Below are 17,339 nucleotides of genomic sequence, written 5' to 3'. Positions count from 1 at the left end.
AGTCTATTTTGGAGAGACTGCTATAGATGGAAGTGTTCCTAAGGTTAAATAGCTGTCACCAGAGGTAATAAAACCACAGTAAAGAAAGTAGAACAGCTAATTACAAAGCAAATGCAAAATTAAATTAACTATCCCCAAAGTCAAAGTCAAAAAGTGAAGGAGAAAAAAATAAAAGTCTGTTTCATCAGGAGACTGCAAGCTTCTTGAGGGCAAGACTTGTCTTTGCATCTGTGTTTCTAGCGGGGAACACATCTATTTTCAGGCTTTGTGTACCTTCCAAAGGACTCTACATATACAAGAAAAGACTCTGAAATGAAGAGTAGGCCAAGACACCATCTCTGAGGTTTTAAGATGTGCCCAAAAAACCAAAACCAAAAAAAAAAAAATGTTTTTAAAAGAAGGCAAACAGAAGGGCTTAATTGGCAAGTTCACATACTAAATCAAGTGAAGGGCTTTCTGTTGGACAAAAGTGAGGACAGATAAATAATGCTGAGTTTTGCAGCCTGAGAGGAGATGGGAGAAACAGGACTGTGGGCTTAAGATCAAACAAAATGAGAACCAGGATGGCCTCTTTCCGGTTCCCTAAAAGCCTTCTGTTCTTATCCTAAAGGTTATGAAAAGTTTTTCTGAGACTAGTTGAGCAAATGAGATCCTGTTCCTTCCTTGGGAAAACTTGTTTATACTGTATCTGTTTTTAGACCTCGTTAAACTTGGTGAACTCAGTTCTTCCCCATTAGCTGGGGATTCTTCCATACTCAGCAAATAATCAACAGGAAAGAGCTTCAGTCATCGATAACAATGAAAGCCAGAAGCTCACATGGGGCCTTAATAAGCTGGCTCCACTGACAGAGGGAAAGATAGAGACGATCTTCCCCGCATGTTTATAGAATAATGGGTTTGAACGGATAGGAGAGATACCGAAATCTAGGTAAATGTAGTCTGACAGTGACAACAGATTGTCTCTTACACAACTCATACCAGTTTAAGGATTCATTTTGGAACTGTCAAAGCTTTCAAGCAGAAAATTATTCTTAGTGGCTGAAACCTGGTTAAACAAATTTCACTGTGTAAGGAAAAACTTTTGGAAGTGCTGTGGGGAAGAAATCTCAGGTGAGAAAGTAGAAAATAACAATGTCAGCTGGGTAGCAAGGACCATCCCCAAGCAGGGAACCAGACAAATAGGTTCCAAGTAGGAAGGGGGTGACCTGGACCCATCCTGGAGAGTCAGTTAAGGAAGCTCTAGATGGGATGAAGAACCACAGCCAGCAGAGGGGCAAACAAATCCACCTTGAGCAAAATGTTAGATAGTTTGGTCTAGTGACTAGAGACATGGCAATCTGAACAACAGAACAAATACCGATAATGCTGGATACCCATAGAATAAAATAAATATGCACACTCCATACTGCTATAAATGAATGATTAAAAGACTAATAACAGGGAGTGGTAGGAGAAAGGGAAACTCTTCGTTCCTGCAGAATAACTACTCATAAATGTAGAAAGGGTAAGAAAAACAGAAAATCATGATCAGACAAACACTACAGGAATAATTATCACTGTAACAACTATTGACAGATCCTAAAATTTGCAGGTAAAATTATGATACGAAACAAGTCTACCAGCTGGAAGATGTGAAAAACATCTTTACTAAATGGGTGGTTAGCATCTTTAGAAACAGGTCAGACTACCTTCCCGCAAGGTATGCATTAATTACAAATGGAAAAAAATTGTATCTTTACAGGGGAGAGATGAGGCAGGCACCTCCTTGACCAAGAGGAACTGCATCACTCCTGTGGCATCTTGTCCAGAATGCATAACCTCAGTCTAATCATGAGAAACCACTATAGAAACTCCAAAATGAGAGACTATCCATAAAATAACTCTTCTGAGTTCTTCACAGGTTTCATCAAAGACAGACTGCAGGGTTGTTACAGGTTGAAGGAGATGAAGTAGGGGGAGGCACAGGCATAAATGTAATATGAGGTCCTGGCCTGGATTATGTTCTAGAAAGGGCATCACCAAGGACTTGGAAATTGGACTAAGTCCACCACTGCACCATAATACTGTTCCATACATACCTCCCACCGCGTTACAGCGAGACGTCATTTCCCAGAGCACCAGAGCCATGGAGTAGACATCCGTCTGCTTAAAGGACTCCACGTTCTCCAAATTCATCCTGGACTCTAGGACTTCTGGGGCCATGTACCTTGCAGTTCCCACCTAAAGCAAAACCGGACATTGAGGCCCATCACTTAATTCCAGCTGCATTTTTATTTTCAAAATATAGCTGGTGTTTGTCCCCTACCTGTGCAGATGATCTTTTAAAAAGTACACTGCTCTTTTAAAGGAGACCAGAACCGAAAGGTACAGCTTGTGTAATTAATTTTAAAAACAGGTGTTCTCTCTCTGAAAGTCCTTTAAAAGTATAAACTAAGGATGCCAAAATAAGGAAATGCCAAACTCCAGAGCTGCCTTATCTAGCTCGTGACATATATCACCATGTTATACAGTAACATCCTCGCAGGTAACCTGGGAGACAGCATCTGTGATTCTTTAGATGTTTATTTTTGCCTTCCCAAATTAAATATTTTCTCATTCCTGAAACTCCAAGATTTAGGCTGAAAACTATAATTGCCTTTAGTTTCAGTCCCTTCAAGGCTGTCTCAATCTTCTTTGTTTACTCCGTGGTAAACAAAGTGTGCCGGGGATGTAATATAATTTCATAAAATCTCTGCTGAATGAAATTTTTTGTAAGTCTCTCCAAAGTACAAGATCATTTTATAATTTTGACGGGCATGCTGTGTAGTTTTATTTTGATGATGACTGATGACTTAATACATCTGGATACATGGAAACAAAGGAGAAAGGTGCTTGTAGGGAAGGCCTCACTTAAGTGTTTGAGTGGCAGCATATATCCTTTGACTAAACAACAATGAAGACCTACCTTCTCAAGGACCCAAAGAAGGTCAACAGATATTATTACCCTAGGGGATGTTTTTATTGGCATGTATAAGAAGAAATGCTTCTTTTTAACAGGTCTGCATGATTCATTATCCTGGCACATTAATCTATCCGTGTTTCAACATGCTTACTTCAACCCTGCTGTGCAGCCAGGGGACCAGCAGGCAGCTGAGCAGGAAACCCAAAGCTTCAGAAGCACGTCCCTGCGCCTGGGTAGAGGGGGCAGCTGTGTGCTCCCGGGAGTCCACTCTAATCTGCAGTCGAGCTTCTCTGTGTGGAACCATGGGGACCCATTGCTCATAAAGAATGGCCTGATAACTTCCAGTTGCTTTCCAATGGCTCCTTAGCCAGAAAATTTCTATTTTAATCAGGGAAATGCTTCAAAGTGGAAGTGTTTGTTCACTCAGTCTGTCACCCATTCAACAAATACTTCTTGGTCCCTTTCACTGTTCAAGGCATCGTGACCAAAGGGATTTGGATTTCAAAGAGAATGCCTTTAGAATGGTAAAAAGAAACCAATATTAATTCCAACAGTACAGAGCAGAAAGGGCCGAGCACGAGCCAAGTGGGGGTAAATCTAAAGATAAAGCACTACCAGTGTTCGAAACAAAGAAAACTATTTTGCAAATGGAAGATAAATGAGTGTCGACTCAAGGAGAAAACTGCCTGCCCTGGATTGGAAAGGGCCTGAAGAACGTGGAGGAGCAAAGCTGCTCACAGCAAAGGCACACGAGCAGGAGAGAGGGAGCACGCCGAGGCTCAGCTCCCGACTGTGGCTGGACTCCCGAGACAGGCACCCAGTGTGCAGGGCTGTTGGGGACAAGGGGCATGAGCTGCAGGCCAGGAGCAAGAGGCGGGTCCGGGTCTAACTCACCTGCCCGCTGTTGGCCAGGTCGTCCACAGACAGAGTGGGGTCCAGACGCAGGGAGAGCCCGAAGTCACAGAGGCAGCAGGTCAGGTCATTCTTCACGAGGATGTTGGAGCTCTTGAGGTCCCTGTGCACGATGGGCATCTTGGGCCTCCCGCACAGGGTGTGGTCGCTGTGCAGGTGAGCGATGCCGCGAGCCAGGGAGCCGCCCAGCCTGCGCAGGTCCTCCCAGCTGATGACATGGCGCGTCAGGTACTCCTGCAGGTTGCCCTTGGTGTGGAAGGCGGTGATCAGCCAGTATTGCTTCCCCAGCTCTGTCTTCCGCTCCTCGGCTGTCAGGAACTGCAGAATGTTCTCGTGCTTCAGGTTGATGTCCGAGAAAATGTCCTTCTCCGTCTTCCAGGAGGCATACTCCTCGTATGGGAAGATCTTGACGGCCACGGTCTCGAACTGCTCAGAGGTGTTCTGCTTCAGCTTGGCCTTGTAGACCTCGGCAAAGCGCCCTTTCCCCACCAGCGTGTCCAGCTCTATGGGCAGCAGCTCCGTGTTGTGGTTGATGTTGTTGGCACATGTGGAGCTGATGTCGGAGCGGTCGTCTTCCAGAATGATAGCAAGGTGCTCGCTGAACTCCATGAGTTTCCGAGGCTTGCTGTTCTCCCAGGCTGGGCTCAGCTTCTGCTGCCGGTGGATGCGGTAGCAGTAGAAGGTGATGATGACAGCTATGGCGATGCCCAGCGGGGGCAGCAGGCTGATGCCTGTCACTTGGAATATGACTAACAGCAAGTCGGGGCTGTTGGTAGTGTATTCTGTGAGGAAACAAGACAAGGGAGAGGAATTGGTCTGGTAGGGAGGCACGGCAAGGAAGTGGGCATCCAGAGCTTTTAGCACACGTACAGTTTGTGAGTGATACTTTGTGGATTTTTATTCCAGGGATGGGTACTGGGGTGCACCTGCCCAGTCCTCCCTCCCTCTGGCCATCTATTCAAGGTCTCCTATTCTTCCCCAAAACATTAGCCAGCAACTTAGCATGATTTGGACTCAGTCACTGTGACTCCACTCACCAGTGTCCTATCTGTCTATCCTACATTCCTGCCCCTGGCAGACTGAGCACTCCGGGTTGTGCTGGCAGAAAACAGGTCTTCCTCCTTCGTCACTGTGAACAGCACCTAGCACGTCACTTCCACAGTAAGTGTTGAATGAGTAGATGAAGCATCTGCTCAGTGTTGACTAAGGCCAAGACTTTTCCTCTGCTTTGGGAATACAGAAGGATTGGAAGTCCTGCCTCCCAGAAGCTTGCACACACATTATCTGGTAGAGACAGAGAAATGTCATGGTTCTGCCAGTCTTTGCTGTTGTCTTAACTTCAATGTGTCTTGTCTGATCAACATTCAGACTAACCTTAAACATCAGCCCTGGGCCTGTCGTTGGGGAGAAGGGTCTGCAGAAAGGAGCCAGTTACCTTGCAGCCATCCTATACTTCTCTTTTCAGTGTGTATGCCATTTGTAGTTTCATGGGACAGGAGTACTTACTAGCAACATTAGGAACATTACTATTCAGGTGAGAGAAGTTAAAGAAGGAAATGCAGCCTGTGTCCTAGTTCAGCCTCTGAAGCAGGCCCTGTGGATTGATGGGGGGAGTCCTTAACAGCAGCTATCCCACTATAATGTCTGGCATGTCAGACTGACTCATGTGCTGGCCTGGGTTAGCTCTGGCAAAACAGTTTTCTCTTGGGAAGAAGGACATGGATGGAAATGTTTAGTGAACAGTAGACAGTGAAAGGTTGCTATAGTTAAATGGGAGCTTTGTGCTGGCCTATTTGCAGTGGACAAGAACGCCAGGATTCTGTTGCTCTATAGGTCAATTCACTTTCCCTCAAGGGCACCCATGTAGGGGCAGTTCTCATGATCAGATGCTAGATTCATTCAGTAAACACAGCACAACTGAGTGCCCTCTATGGGCATCCACTACCCTCAGAGAGCTTATGAGCCAGCAGAGGAGTTAGGGTGGGCCTATGAATCCCTAGCAATATGTGGGAATCTGGGATGGGAGGGAAATTGTGCTAGAGTCCTTGTATTGGTGGAGTGTGAGAAAGCTTAGGGAAACAGGAAGGCTCAGAGGCTAGGACTGCCTTTGAGGTGGTCAGTGAAGGATGGGGAAAGGTCAGTGATGGGAAGGATGGTTATGTTAAGAAATAAGAATATATGATGTTCCTGAGGAAGAGCTAGTTCTCCAAACTGACGACTCTACACAGGGAGTAATAAGGAAAAAGGCTGGGTAGTGGCTTGGAACCATGTGTCATGGCAGAGGAGGGAGCTATAATTATTCAGTTGTCTGAGAAGAAAAACGTGATGAGAATACAGTCCAGGTGGAATGGGCATAATAATCTCTTGCAGGGAACCCACTGCCTAAATTGTATTTGGTACCATCACTTAATGACGTACTGGGGGAATAGGCTAGTCCCGTGTCACTGGAGTGTTTAGGCTGAATATGATTTACTACCTGTACTTAAGTGCTAAGTGGAAGGTCCAACTTCCACTGACCACACATTCTACATGAAAACCTTTGGTCTTAAGTCTGTCTGATACAACTAACAACTGGAAAAGTAACCCTACAACATCGGAATTGCAGCAACCGAGAAGACAAAAATTGCTATTTTGAAGGTATGTACATCGATGCATTGAAAATAGTAAGAAAAGGGATACAATTTGGTGACTGATTCTTGAAAACCCAAATTCTCAGTCACATTGGGAGGCTTGGATGAGACAGAGGACAGGTGGGACTAGGGGTGGAAGTGGCGATGGGACAAAGCAATTACAGAAAAGGGCTGGACCTACACAAGAAAAGAAAAAAGCTCTCGTGGAGAAGTGTGCATTACCCGTTCCTGTTTTTCAGCAAAATGTGAGCCTGGAGAGCAAAGGCAGATGAAGTCATTGTTCAGGTACAAGAGCAGAAAACAGCATTCCCTGCCTGTAACTCCACTTCTATTATTCGAAGCATCCCGTCAGTGTGTCTGCTTCCAGGACCACTTGTTGGAAGCACGTGAGATGCCTTGTAATCACAGGTCAGACCATTCTTGGAATCCCTGCGTCTCCCATGAGATCCTAAGCTCTACAGGAGCAGGTCAGTTTTGATCACCACACCACACCCAGCATCTGGCTCAGGATGGGCCACCTTAGGGTGCTCAGCAATGTTTGTCGTAGAAGCTGAGAGAACGATTACTTAGTGGGACAACATCCCTCACATTTTTTATGTTGTAAAGCAAGGGATGGCAAACTATGGCCCAAGGGCCAATGGCTTACTTTTGTACAGCTCTGTAAGCTAAGAAAATTTTTTTCACTTCTAAGGTGTTATTAAAAAGAAAAAAAAAAAAAGAAAGAAACTAAGAAGTTCATGCAACAGGGATTATACTAGCCCAGAAAGCCTGAAATATTGATGATCTGGCCCATTACAGAAAAGGTCTGCTGGCCCCTCTTCTACAGTTGTTAATGTAATAACCTGTAATACACTGGCAAAATTTAGAAAGACTTCATTTTGGTCCAGTGTGAATGGTATCTTTCACATATGACACTATCTAACAACAGAACTAGAAAAATTTAAATATTAATGGCATAATTACTTTGCTGTGTCGCCACTTCAAAGAGGGCAAAATGTCCAAATGAACTACTCATTTATCACTGATTATTTCATTTTATGATTCCTGGCCACATATGAGAAGGGTCTTCTTTCCTAATTTATCTTCTTTTTCAGGCTAAGAGAGGCACAGAAACAGAAATCCCCTGGAATTTATGTATGGCATTGATTGAAGATGACTAGAAATCCCCTGCTCCATGTTAGAAACTAGTTTTACTTTCCCAGCCAAGATTCCTGTGCTTCCGTTTTGAAGAGTACAAGTAAAAATTTGGTGGGGAGGGAATTATTGAATAACATATGCCAATCTTGAAACTTCAAAGAGGTGGTAAAAAACCGTAACAATAGCAAAGCAGCTGAAAGGAAGCTTTGGGATTTGACTTTATCTAAGCAGCCACCCACACCCTGTGGTGGACTTAACCCCTGAGCTGCTACTAAAAAAAGTAACAGCTTAGGTGTACATACAAGCTGGCCTCTCCTTCACTCAGAGCCACAGAAAGCATTTCTTTCCACTCCCATTACACAGAAACTCTTCAGTTAAATACATGGTCTGAACCTGCCTGTGCCCTAAGAGTTTTATAAAATGTTTATATTTAATGGACAGAAAAACCTTATGAGGTAGATCCTGCTACTATGATAACTCCATTTTACAGATAAGGTAGCTAAGGGTCAGATGACTTAAGTAATTTCCCAAGATCATAAACTTAGGTGATAGCAAAGCTACTATTTGAAATCAACTCTGTCTGACTTGTGAGGCCTCCCACTCTTAATCCCAAACCAAACTGTCTATAAACTTCACATTGGTGAGAGAAAGTGAAGAACAACTATAAAATCCCTCATCTTGATACAGTTCTTCATTGGGGGCTGGACTATGTGATCTTTTACAGTCATCCATTCAGCAATACTGCGTCTTTAGAGAATGCATTTTCCAGCATTGCAGAGGTGTGTTCCAGAGTTGATTAGTGTCCCTGCAAATATGTATCTTCCCTGCCTGGAAAGAGGAAGCCTTAAGAACGTAACCCTTAAGGAGGAAGAACCCTAAAATCTTTCTTTTTCTCTTCTCAGAGCCTGTCACAGGGCCTAGGACATAGAGGTTCAAGATAGACTTGAACCATTGGAACCTTCCATGAATGGTTCTTGGATGCACAGGTAAAATGTGCTTAAGACTGGACATTCACATTACACTTGTGTGCAACATGGAGTTAGGTTAGGTGTGCCCACTTTCCACAGTAGTACCTGTTTGGGTTTACTTCAACAAATCTGAAGACAATTTTTGCTTTTACAAAAAAAGGCAAAAATAGTGTATGGTGTTTGTTTTGCAGTGTTTATAGAGGCAGTGCACACCGGAGCTGTGAGAGGGGCCCCGCCATGCTCCTTCCCCCCAAACCCCATGCAGCATCTCAGCATGAAGCTCCCGTACTTTGAAGCATGTCTGTGAGCATCTGTACTTTATCACCTTTTAGTTTCTGCAACCATTAGCAAGATATGTCCTGAGGTATCAGAAAAGGCCAAGAGAGGTGACTTTTGGGATTTGGGGACACTCACAATTCTTCCACATAAATGAGTGCCACTTCCTCATTTTATGCCAATTTGGATATAAAAGCTTTCACAGGAACCATTTCATACACTTTAGGAGAGCGAGGAAAACCTGTATGGTTCTGGGGGACATTATAAATACTCAGTGAGTCTATGAATTTTAAATGGGCAAAAATTTCATCTTTTTATTTTCTCTTTTACCTAAAATTAAACATTTCCTCGTATTAACCGTACCTATGACACTGTTACCAACAGAAACCACAGATGGCTTCATGCCATAGGACACTCCTCGCAGAAGTCTCAGCATATTGTTTGTACTCCTCTCTTCGATGTTTTAATTTTTGAGATCTGATGCTAGATCTTGTTATTTAAAGGATTACTACAGATGCACTTAATACTATATCACAAATTCATTTAAAAAAATATTTCAAAGTTGCATTCCCATATCATTAATTTTCTTTCAAATCCTGTGTATTATATTTTATACATTTGAAAACATCACTCTGAGAAGGGGTCTGGAGGCATCGCCAAGCTTCTCAGATGCCCTTGGCGCGCACGCGCACACAAAGAACAAAAAGCCCTTGGCAGAGCGGAGGGCCTCAAGCTCTAGTCTCTCTGCCAGGATTTTCTAGAGCAGTGACTTTGAAATTCGTCTGCTTCTCGGGGAAGGGTGGAAGCTGGGCCAATGACAGATCCCCTGGCACCATGTGTTGAATTCCCCATGGGCACCTCTGAATTCCGTCATGTGTGGAGGGAGCTCTGCAGTGGAAAGTGACGGGAAGCCCTCATTTGAACTTGCTGTACAATCATTAAGATAACTGACATACAATGTGCTCCACTGAGCTAGGCACTGAGTGATTCACTGTAAGCAGTATCTCCTTTTATTTCTGCTACAACCAAGTCAGGTTCTGTTAATAGACCTGTTTTATAGAGGAGGATACTGAGCCTAGGTTGCTTCTACAACATTCTTGTTACTTAAGTTTACTTAGGTAACAAAGTGAAAGTTGTCCCTAGTATCAATTCTCCTGCCAAGCTTCCCTAAGGCAACCAAACCAGAATTAAAGTTAAAGGGGAATGTTTTTGCTCACCGTCCTATGGCACAGCTTAGCACATAAAAAGGGAGACAATTCATGTTTGTTGAATGAATGAATGAATGGATGGATGGATGTGATGAATTTGATGGAATAATTCTGCAGAGCGGACCCCTCTCTCTCCCAAGGGCCAGATCCCATGAATGAGTTGGGCTCCCCTTGCTTCTGTGGCACATGCTTTATTTTACAGCAGCCTCCCTGTCCTCTGTGTGTAGCATGTGGGGGCCACAACCCTGAGTACTTGAATGTTGTGAGAAAGAGGGAGCACGAGATTAGACACCAGGACACCAAGATTCTGCAGCCCTATCTGTCATTAATCACTCATGAGATCTTGGACAAGCCATTTAACCTCACAGGACTCAGTTTCCTGTAAAAGTTTATGCTTCTTGGGTTCTCACAGGGGGAAAAAAAAAAGTCTCATCAATAGAATCCTTCCATAGAAGAAACCAGGGCTTTTTGGCAAAATAGCTAATTCCAGGTCTGGGGCTGGAAATAATGGATTTGGAACATTTTGTCATACTACATAACAAGGAAGGGACCAGAGACAACTAAATTCATGACAAAAAGAACCCAAGAGGCATCTTGAAAAGACTCCTTTGGGAAAAGAAAAGGGGAAAGGGCACTAACACTTTTTTGGAGCACCTACTATGTACCAAGGATTTCAAATATGCAATCTCATTTGGTAGTCAGAATACCCCTTCAAGTATTCACCCCCATTTTAAAGATTAAGACATTACGAGTTAGCTGTATGCATATAACACAATGTATGCATCCATTCTCCCACTGTTTGTCCTTTGGAGCTATGACTGATGCTGCAAGAAACAGTCTGGAAAGGACAAAGGGAGCAAAGGAGGGAGGAAGGATGAAGAGAGAGAGAGGAAAGATGGATGGGAGAGAGGAGGGACGAGAAGAGAAAGAAAGAAAGAAAAGTTGAGACTTACAGTGATTCACCCAAAGAAAAGCAGGGATCCTGCTCTTCCCAAGTCCAAGTGGCTCCAAAGTCGTCTTTGTTCTTTCCATGCCACGGAGATGTTTCCCTAGCAGTGAACCCAGACGCCTATTTAACAGTTCTAAAATTTCCAACCCAATGTGTCCCATACAGAGAGGCCAGACTTAGTTGCAAATAAGGAGCCATTTGCAAATGTCAGTGTCTTGATAAAAGATTTTTTAAAGACAAATGCCAAGACAAATGTCAGTATGTCATAAAAACAATACAAACTGGCAGAAAACTTCAATGGGAAATTCCATAGTATATGTTTCTTTGGAGTGCTTTAAAAATAAACAAGTTGCCTAGTAATACATACGAGTTGCATGTACACACACACACATCATGCACACAGGTGACTAAACATTACCAAGATACTAATGTATTCAAGCAACAGAAAGGGACATGGGTGATGGCTGTACGTTGCATGTTGGTGTACTAATTAACATTGCATGACAACTACAGAGATTCTTGAAGCGGTCAGTGATGCCCTCACCACAAAGATTTTCATACCAACACATTCATCTACAGCCACAGGATATATATGCAACTGGCTGAGTTCCAAAGAAGGAAACTGTGCTAACTAGAGATATGCAGAGGGGTGGGAGGGCACTTCCTGTCTCAAGTCATCCTGTTAATTATAATGGTAAAAGGCACACCACTCCCTTATGCACCTACTGAACACCAAACACTGTTTTTATGTGGATTACTTTGAAGCATTGCAGCCACACCGCTGGGTATGTACTATTATTTCCACCAGAAAACTATACATGCAGTGAGCTGGGGTCAAAGCAGAGGAGCCACGCACGGTAGTTAGCGGAGCAGGGGGAGGCAGGGTTTTTCATAGAGGGATACTATGGCCGCTAGGGGCATCTTAAGTCAACATGCCGTCCACATAAAAATTTAGAGAAAGGACAAAGTTATGCAGTCAAAGAAAACAGAAGGAAAGAGAGAGTAAAGAAAAAAGCTGAAATCGCTGAAACAGAAATAGAAGACACAGGAGGGAGAATTAATACCACTCCAGATTGGCAGTGTACAGTGATGGGTACAGCCCATAAACTCTGGGATGATGGGCAGCAAGGAGCCAGGTGCAGAGGGGACATAATTACAGGCACAGCAAAGATTCAGAGGGTAAGAAAATCCCATGTAAAACTGTGCTGATAAATTTGAAAACTCTGAACACCAGTCAAAGTTCTAAAAAAATATATGTGTAACTTACCAAAACTGATCCCCCCAAAACCACAAAACTTGTAATCTTACAAATATTAAAGAAAATGAATGAGTAATGAAAAATCATCCTACAGTACTACCCTCTTAATTTTTTATTATTTTTTTAGCCTTTTACTGTCAAATTAGTTTTGATATTACTATGCCTGGATAAACATGTCAGAATTTGATTTCTGCAGAATTACCAACTCCCTCCCAAATCTTCCCAATAGAAATACCAGTAGAATCCCTATGGAAATGTTTAATCTGAATCTGTAAATCTGTACTTTGGTGTGTTGGTGTGCTAATGAACATCACATGACAACTACAGAGATTCTTGTAGAACACATTCATCTACAGCCACAGGATATATATGCCAGCTGCAAAAACAAAATCGCTACCTTAAAGAGATACCTGTACTCATGTTCATTGCAACATTATTTACAATAGCCAAGACACAGAAACAACCTGTCCACTGATAGGTGAATGGATAAAAATGTGATACACAAACGTGCATGCATGCACACACACGCACACACACACACACACACACACACACCTGAATACTATTCAGCCATAAAAAAAAAAGGAAATCCTACCATCTGGGATATCAAGTATGGACCTTGAGGGTATTATGATAAGTGAAATCAGCTAGAGAAAGACTTAACACCTTATAATCTCACAAGTGGAATCTAAACAAAAAACTGAAAATCCAGAACTCATAAATACAGAGAACAGATTGGTAGTTGCCAGAGGTGGTGGGAAGGAGGTGGGCAAAAAGGGTGAAGGGAGTCAAAAGATACAAACGTGCAGTTATCAAATAAACCCAGGGGATGTAATGTATGGCATAGTTATTAATACTATGTCCTATATTTGAAAGTTGCTAAAAGAGTAAATCTTCAAGTTTCTCATCACAACAAAAAATACTTGTAACTATGTGTGGTGATGGATGTTAACTAGACTTACAGTGGTGACTAGTTTGCAATACATGCAATATACATATATCAAACCATTATGTTGTACACTTGAAACTAACATGTTATACGTCAATTATATCTCAATAAAAAATAGTCTCATCAAGGAAGAACCATCAGACAAATCCAGAATATGCCTTTATAAAATAAATGGCCTGTTCCAAGTCAACGTCACAAAAAATAAGAAGCACACTGAAGAGGCAAAATAACCAAATGCAACGTATAATCCTTGACTGGACCCTGCACTTAAATGACAGGAGCAACCCTAGAGCTTTGGAGAAATTTGGCTACGGACTGTAAGACACACATGCAGATGCAAAAGGATGCAAAATGAAGATAAGACAGCACAATCTGGTGACCAGAAAATTATGTTTTAGCCCTAAAAAGAAACACAAGAAAACAACTATGGTCATTGACCACATCAAAAATTTCAAGGAGAAAAACTGTATGATCAATTCAACACACACAGAGAAAAGCATATGATAAAGCTAAACACCCAAAAAGGAATATATACCTACAGTCTTCAGCAAACCTTGTTCTAATGGGGGAAATGTTAAATGCATTCCTTCTAAAAACAGGAAAAGGACTCCGATGCCAACCAGAACTCTTTCTACTTCACTGGAGATCTGAGCAGCCCAATAAATCAGAATGGAGGGATCTGCCTTACAGATGAAGAATTTTTATACTTCTGCAGCCTCATCTAGCTTGGTCCTTCACACCTGATCTCAGCAATTCTTGGTCTCCAGATGTCAGTATGCTAGCTCAGCTATTACATAAACTGGTACACTGACACGTGACTTCTTTTCTGATGCTCTAGGTATCAGGAAGAACAAGAAGTTCACAGTATTGAAAGCACTGTTACATTCGGTAAAACAAACAAAACAAAACAAAAAACCTATTATTTCCAAACAGACTAACAGAAAGTACATTTAGTTAAAATAGCATATTTGAGGACTATTATCCCATGTCTCCTATATATCCCAGAATCGTCTTTGCCATGCTGTGTTTGCTGCCAAGGATTTAAGGCCACCTTATTTCCCTTAAACAATTTAGCAGGATATTCTGCATCAGCAATCACTTTTTAAATTCTCAAGTCTCCACTGCTCTTGGAAGGAGACTTGCCGAGAATGTTGCAGGACTACAATCTAAGTGATGTACTAGCATTTTTCACATTACTTTACCTCCAAACCAAATATTTCTAGACACCACATTGAACTGAGATCCAACTTCACCGATAACTTGCCTTTTTTAATAAGTGAAGGGAAAAAAAAACTAGCTCTGGACCCAAACTAGTAATAGTTCCTCAGGCAATAGAAAGCTCTAAGAATAATCAAACTATATTCTGAGAATAAAGAAATTAAAGATACCAATCTTGTTTACATACCATATTTAGAGGCAGTGTAACTTGGTTTTAAGAACTTAGGCTAGGCTTTGCTGTTTCCTGACTGTGATTTGGGGTCTTAGCTTCCTTACCTGCATAATGAAGAGAACCCAGAACCAGGCCCAGTGGGTTCCAAGAGAAAGATTTATATAATATCTGTCAAGCTCTTAGATATTACACCTTTAATTTAGAAAGTGTTCAAGAAGTATACTTGTATTATTTTACTGTAGACCTTACCAAAAATGATTTTCATTAATAATATGTTTCACAGACTTTGAACCAGAAGGAAAAAAATCCCAGTCTTGTAAAGAAGCATTAAAATATCACAGGTATGTGGCCTGAATGCAGTTTTCTTTGCCTCTTTTTGTCACATGTTATATGATAATGATGTTTTTAGAGAAACCATTTTCCCCCTTTTCCTCTTGACTGAGTGACAGGATTCTCTTTCTTGAAAAAGTGAAAGTAATATATAACCTTGTCAGAAATAAATTTAAGGTAGCAGCATGTACTGAATAATTTGAAGTGAGGATGTGAAAATAAGGTTGAAGGCAATGGAGGAAGTCAGTCTGGCTGTACTCAGAAAATGGAGCGTACTCTTCGGTTGTTTGGTTTGAATGGTATTGTCTTTCAAGAGATGTGACTCAATTGAACCCTTTGTCTAGTAAAGGTGGACCCAGTTACAATAAAGGAAATGACGAAAGTGAACAAAAGGTGCTGCTATCCCCTAAATATTAACTGGGTATGTTTTGAGTACATTCATTCCAAATGCAAAGGAATGAGTCACAGTGCTCACCAGGCACAGGTGAGCTGGGATCTTCACACAGAAAGATACAGGATTTCATAAGGAGCAAAACAAATTGCCTCTTTATTCTGTTATGTTCCATATCCTTACCAGCTTCCCTCTGTTCTTGCCCCATCACACACACACACTGCCCACACTGCAAGCCATGATGATATTATGCATATATTTTCTCTAACTGGGGAGTTCTGATACCTTACCACTATGTTCTGCATCTTTAAACATGTTGGTGGCATCATACAGAAAGAATCTCTTGCAACCTGCTATTCGAAGTACATTCTCCACACTGGCAGCATCGGCAGGCATGACCTGGGAACCTACTGGAAATGCAGAAGCTTGGTCCTAAATTCCTGCACTTTACAAAGTTCCTGGGTGATTCACTTACACCTTAAAGTTTGAGAAGCAGAGCTTTAGCAAACACAGAATAAGGTCTTTGGTTCTCTGCCACAGAGATGTTTCCTTCTTACAAAGAAAATTCATAGTGGTCTTGTTTGCACAGCCCTCATACAATTGTATTCAGTGCCAGCCAATGAGCAAATGGACCATGAAAATTTTCTAGTCAAATTAACAGCTGGAAGAGTGTACTATGAGATATGATTCCCCATCCATCATCTCAATAAAAAGCAAACAATTAAATTCAGGCAAACAATAAAAAAAATCATTATAATTAAACAACAGAAAGACAGCTCACTGGGCATGCAGGATTTAATTTAACTTCCAGCATATTGACAGTCCTGTTTGACATTCTGGACAGACTTTGAGAATTTTTTTTCGCCTAAAGTCATGAAAGGTGCCTTCCCTCCAGTCCATGTGATTGTTCTATGCCAATTTCACATATTTCAAGTGTAAGCTATTCCCCACTTCTTGCATCTCATTTCACAGTCTCCCTTATTTATTTATTTCCCTCCTCTCTCCTCAACAAAAGGGCCTTATTATATAGTACAATCTGGTACGACCACCTCTTCTGGAATATTCCTGATAGGTAGAGATAAAACCTGTGGTTGAGATGTTACAATAGAGAGACCCCATTCGTCTGTAAATCATCTCATTATCTAATCCCAATGTATCTGCCTACAGATCCATTAAGATAAACACTGGGATATTAAAATGTATCCTCTATATTAAGACAAATGCAGCCTGGCAGGTGTGTTTATTGGCTCTCATGCTGCTCTCTAGAGCAAAAGAACAAAATGGTTCCCTCTTCTGTGGGATGAGGGCTCTCAAACTCCTCGTGGGCATTTAACCCATTTCTTTAAATCATTTCTTTTTCACGGTGAACACCCGTTTTCTTCAATCACCTTTCAAATGACACACGTGTAAGACTCTAATGTCTGATGTATTTGTCAGACCCTAAAATTTGCCCTCTCAGCATAGGGCAGGTATCCCATAATGCCATGGTCCTTTTTCTAAGTACAAAGCCACCTGTCCTCTGAAATCATTCTTGCTATTCAAGATTCTTCATGATGTTATTCATCAGGCCCAACAATATTTGGAATGTAATCCATGGAGCAAAGATTACAGAGGGCCTCCCAGCACACCTTCCAGCGAGTGCAGTTCGGGAGTACTGCTGTCTGGTTTTGATCCCCTCAGCCAGATCATCCTGATTTCAGAGTAACCTGACCTCACCTGTCAAATCCCTTTACTACATACACAGATTGCCATGCTAGGTTTTTTGATAAGAGGTCCCTCTGCAATCGATCGTTTGAACCTATATGCCTGACAGTACCTAACTTTATCTGTTAAGTTTCATATTAATGGTCATCCCGGGCAATTAAAACTGATAATGTCTTTGCCTTGTCTATTCCTTCTGCTGTGTTTACTGTCCTGCATGCTCCCCCTTGCTTTGTAGACCATTGCTACTTCTGCTGTGGCTTTACAAGGGCAACGAACACTCATACAGAGCCTGAGAT

The 17,339-nt window shown here is 42.0% G+C and overlaps 1 protein-coding gene across 3 annotated transcripts in view; it reads right to left on the bottom strand.

Moving 5' to 3' along the window:
* TGFBR2 (transforming growth factor beta receptor 2) overlaps positions 1–17,339 on the bottom strand; it is an 82,647-nt gene that overhangs the window by 14,363 nt on the left and 50,945 nt on the right. For all 3 annotated transcript variants that reach the window (XM_017651713.3, XM_037008620.2, XM_037008621.2), the window contains exons 4-5: positions 3,836–4,635; positions 2,079–2,220 (exon numbers count right to left, since the gene is read on the bottom strand). In XM_017651713.3, coding sequence (XP_017507202.1) covers positions 2,079–2,220; positions 3,836–4,635 — 942 coding nt within the window. The remainder of the gene's footprint in view (positions 1–2,078; positions 2,221–3,835; positions 4,636–17,339) is intronic.

The sequence above is a fragment of the Manis javanica genome, chromosome 15 (assembly GCF_040802235.1).
Source record: "Manis javanica isolate MJ-LG chromosome 15, MJ_LKY, whole genome shotgun sequence".
NCBI classification, from domain to species: domain Eukaryota; kingdom Metazoa; phylum Chordata; class Mammalia; order Pholidota; family Manidae; genus Manis; species Manis javanica.
Note: the sequence above shows the minus strand (reverse complement) of the source record. Positions and strands in the feature narration are given on the sequence as shown.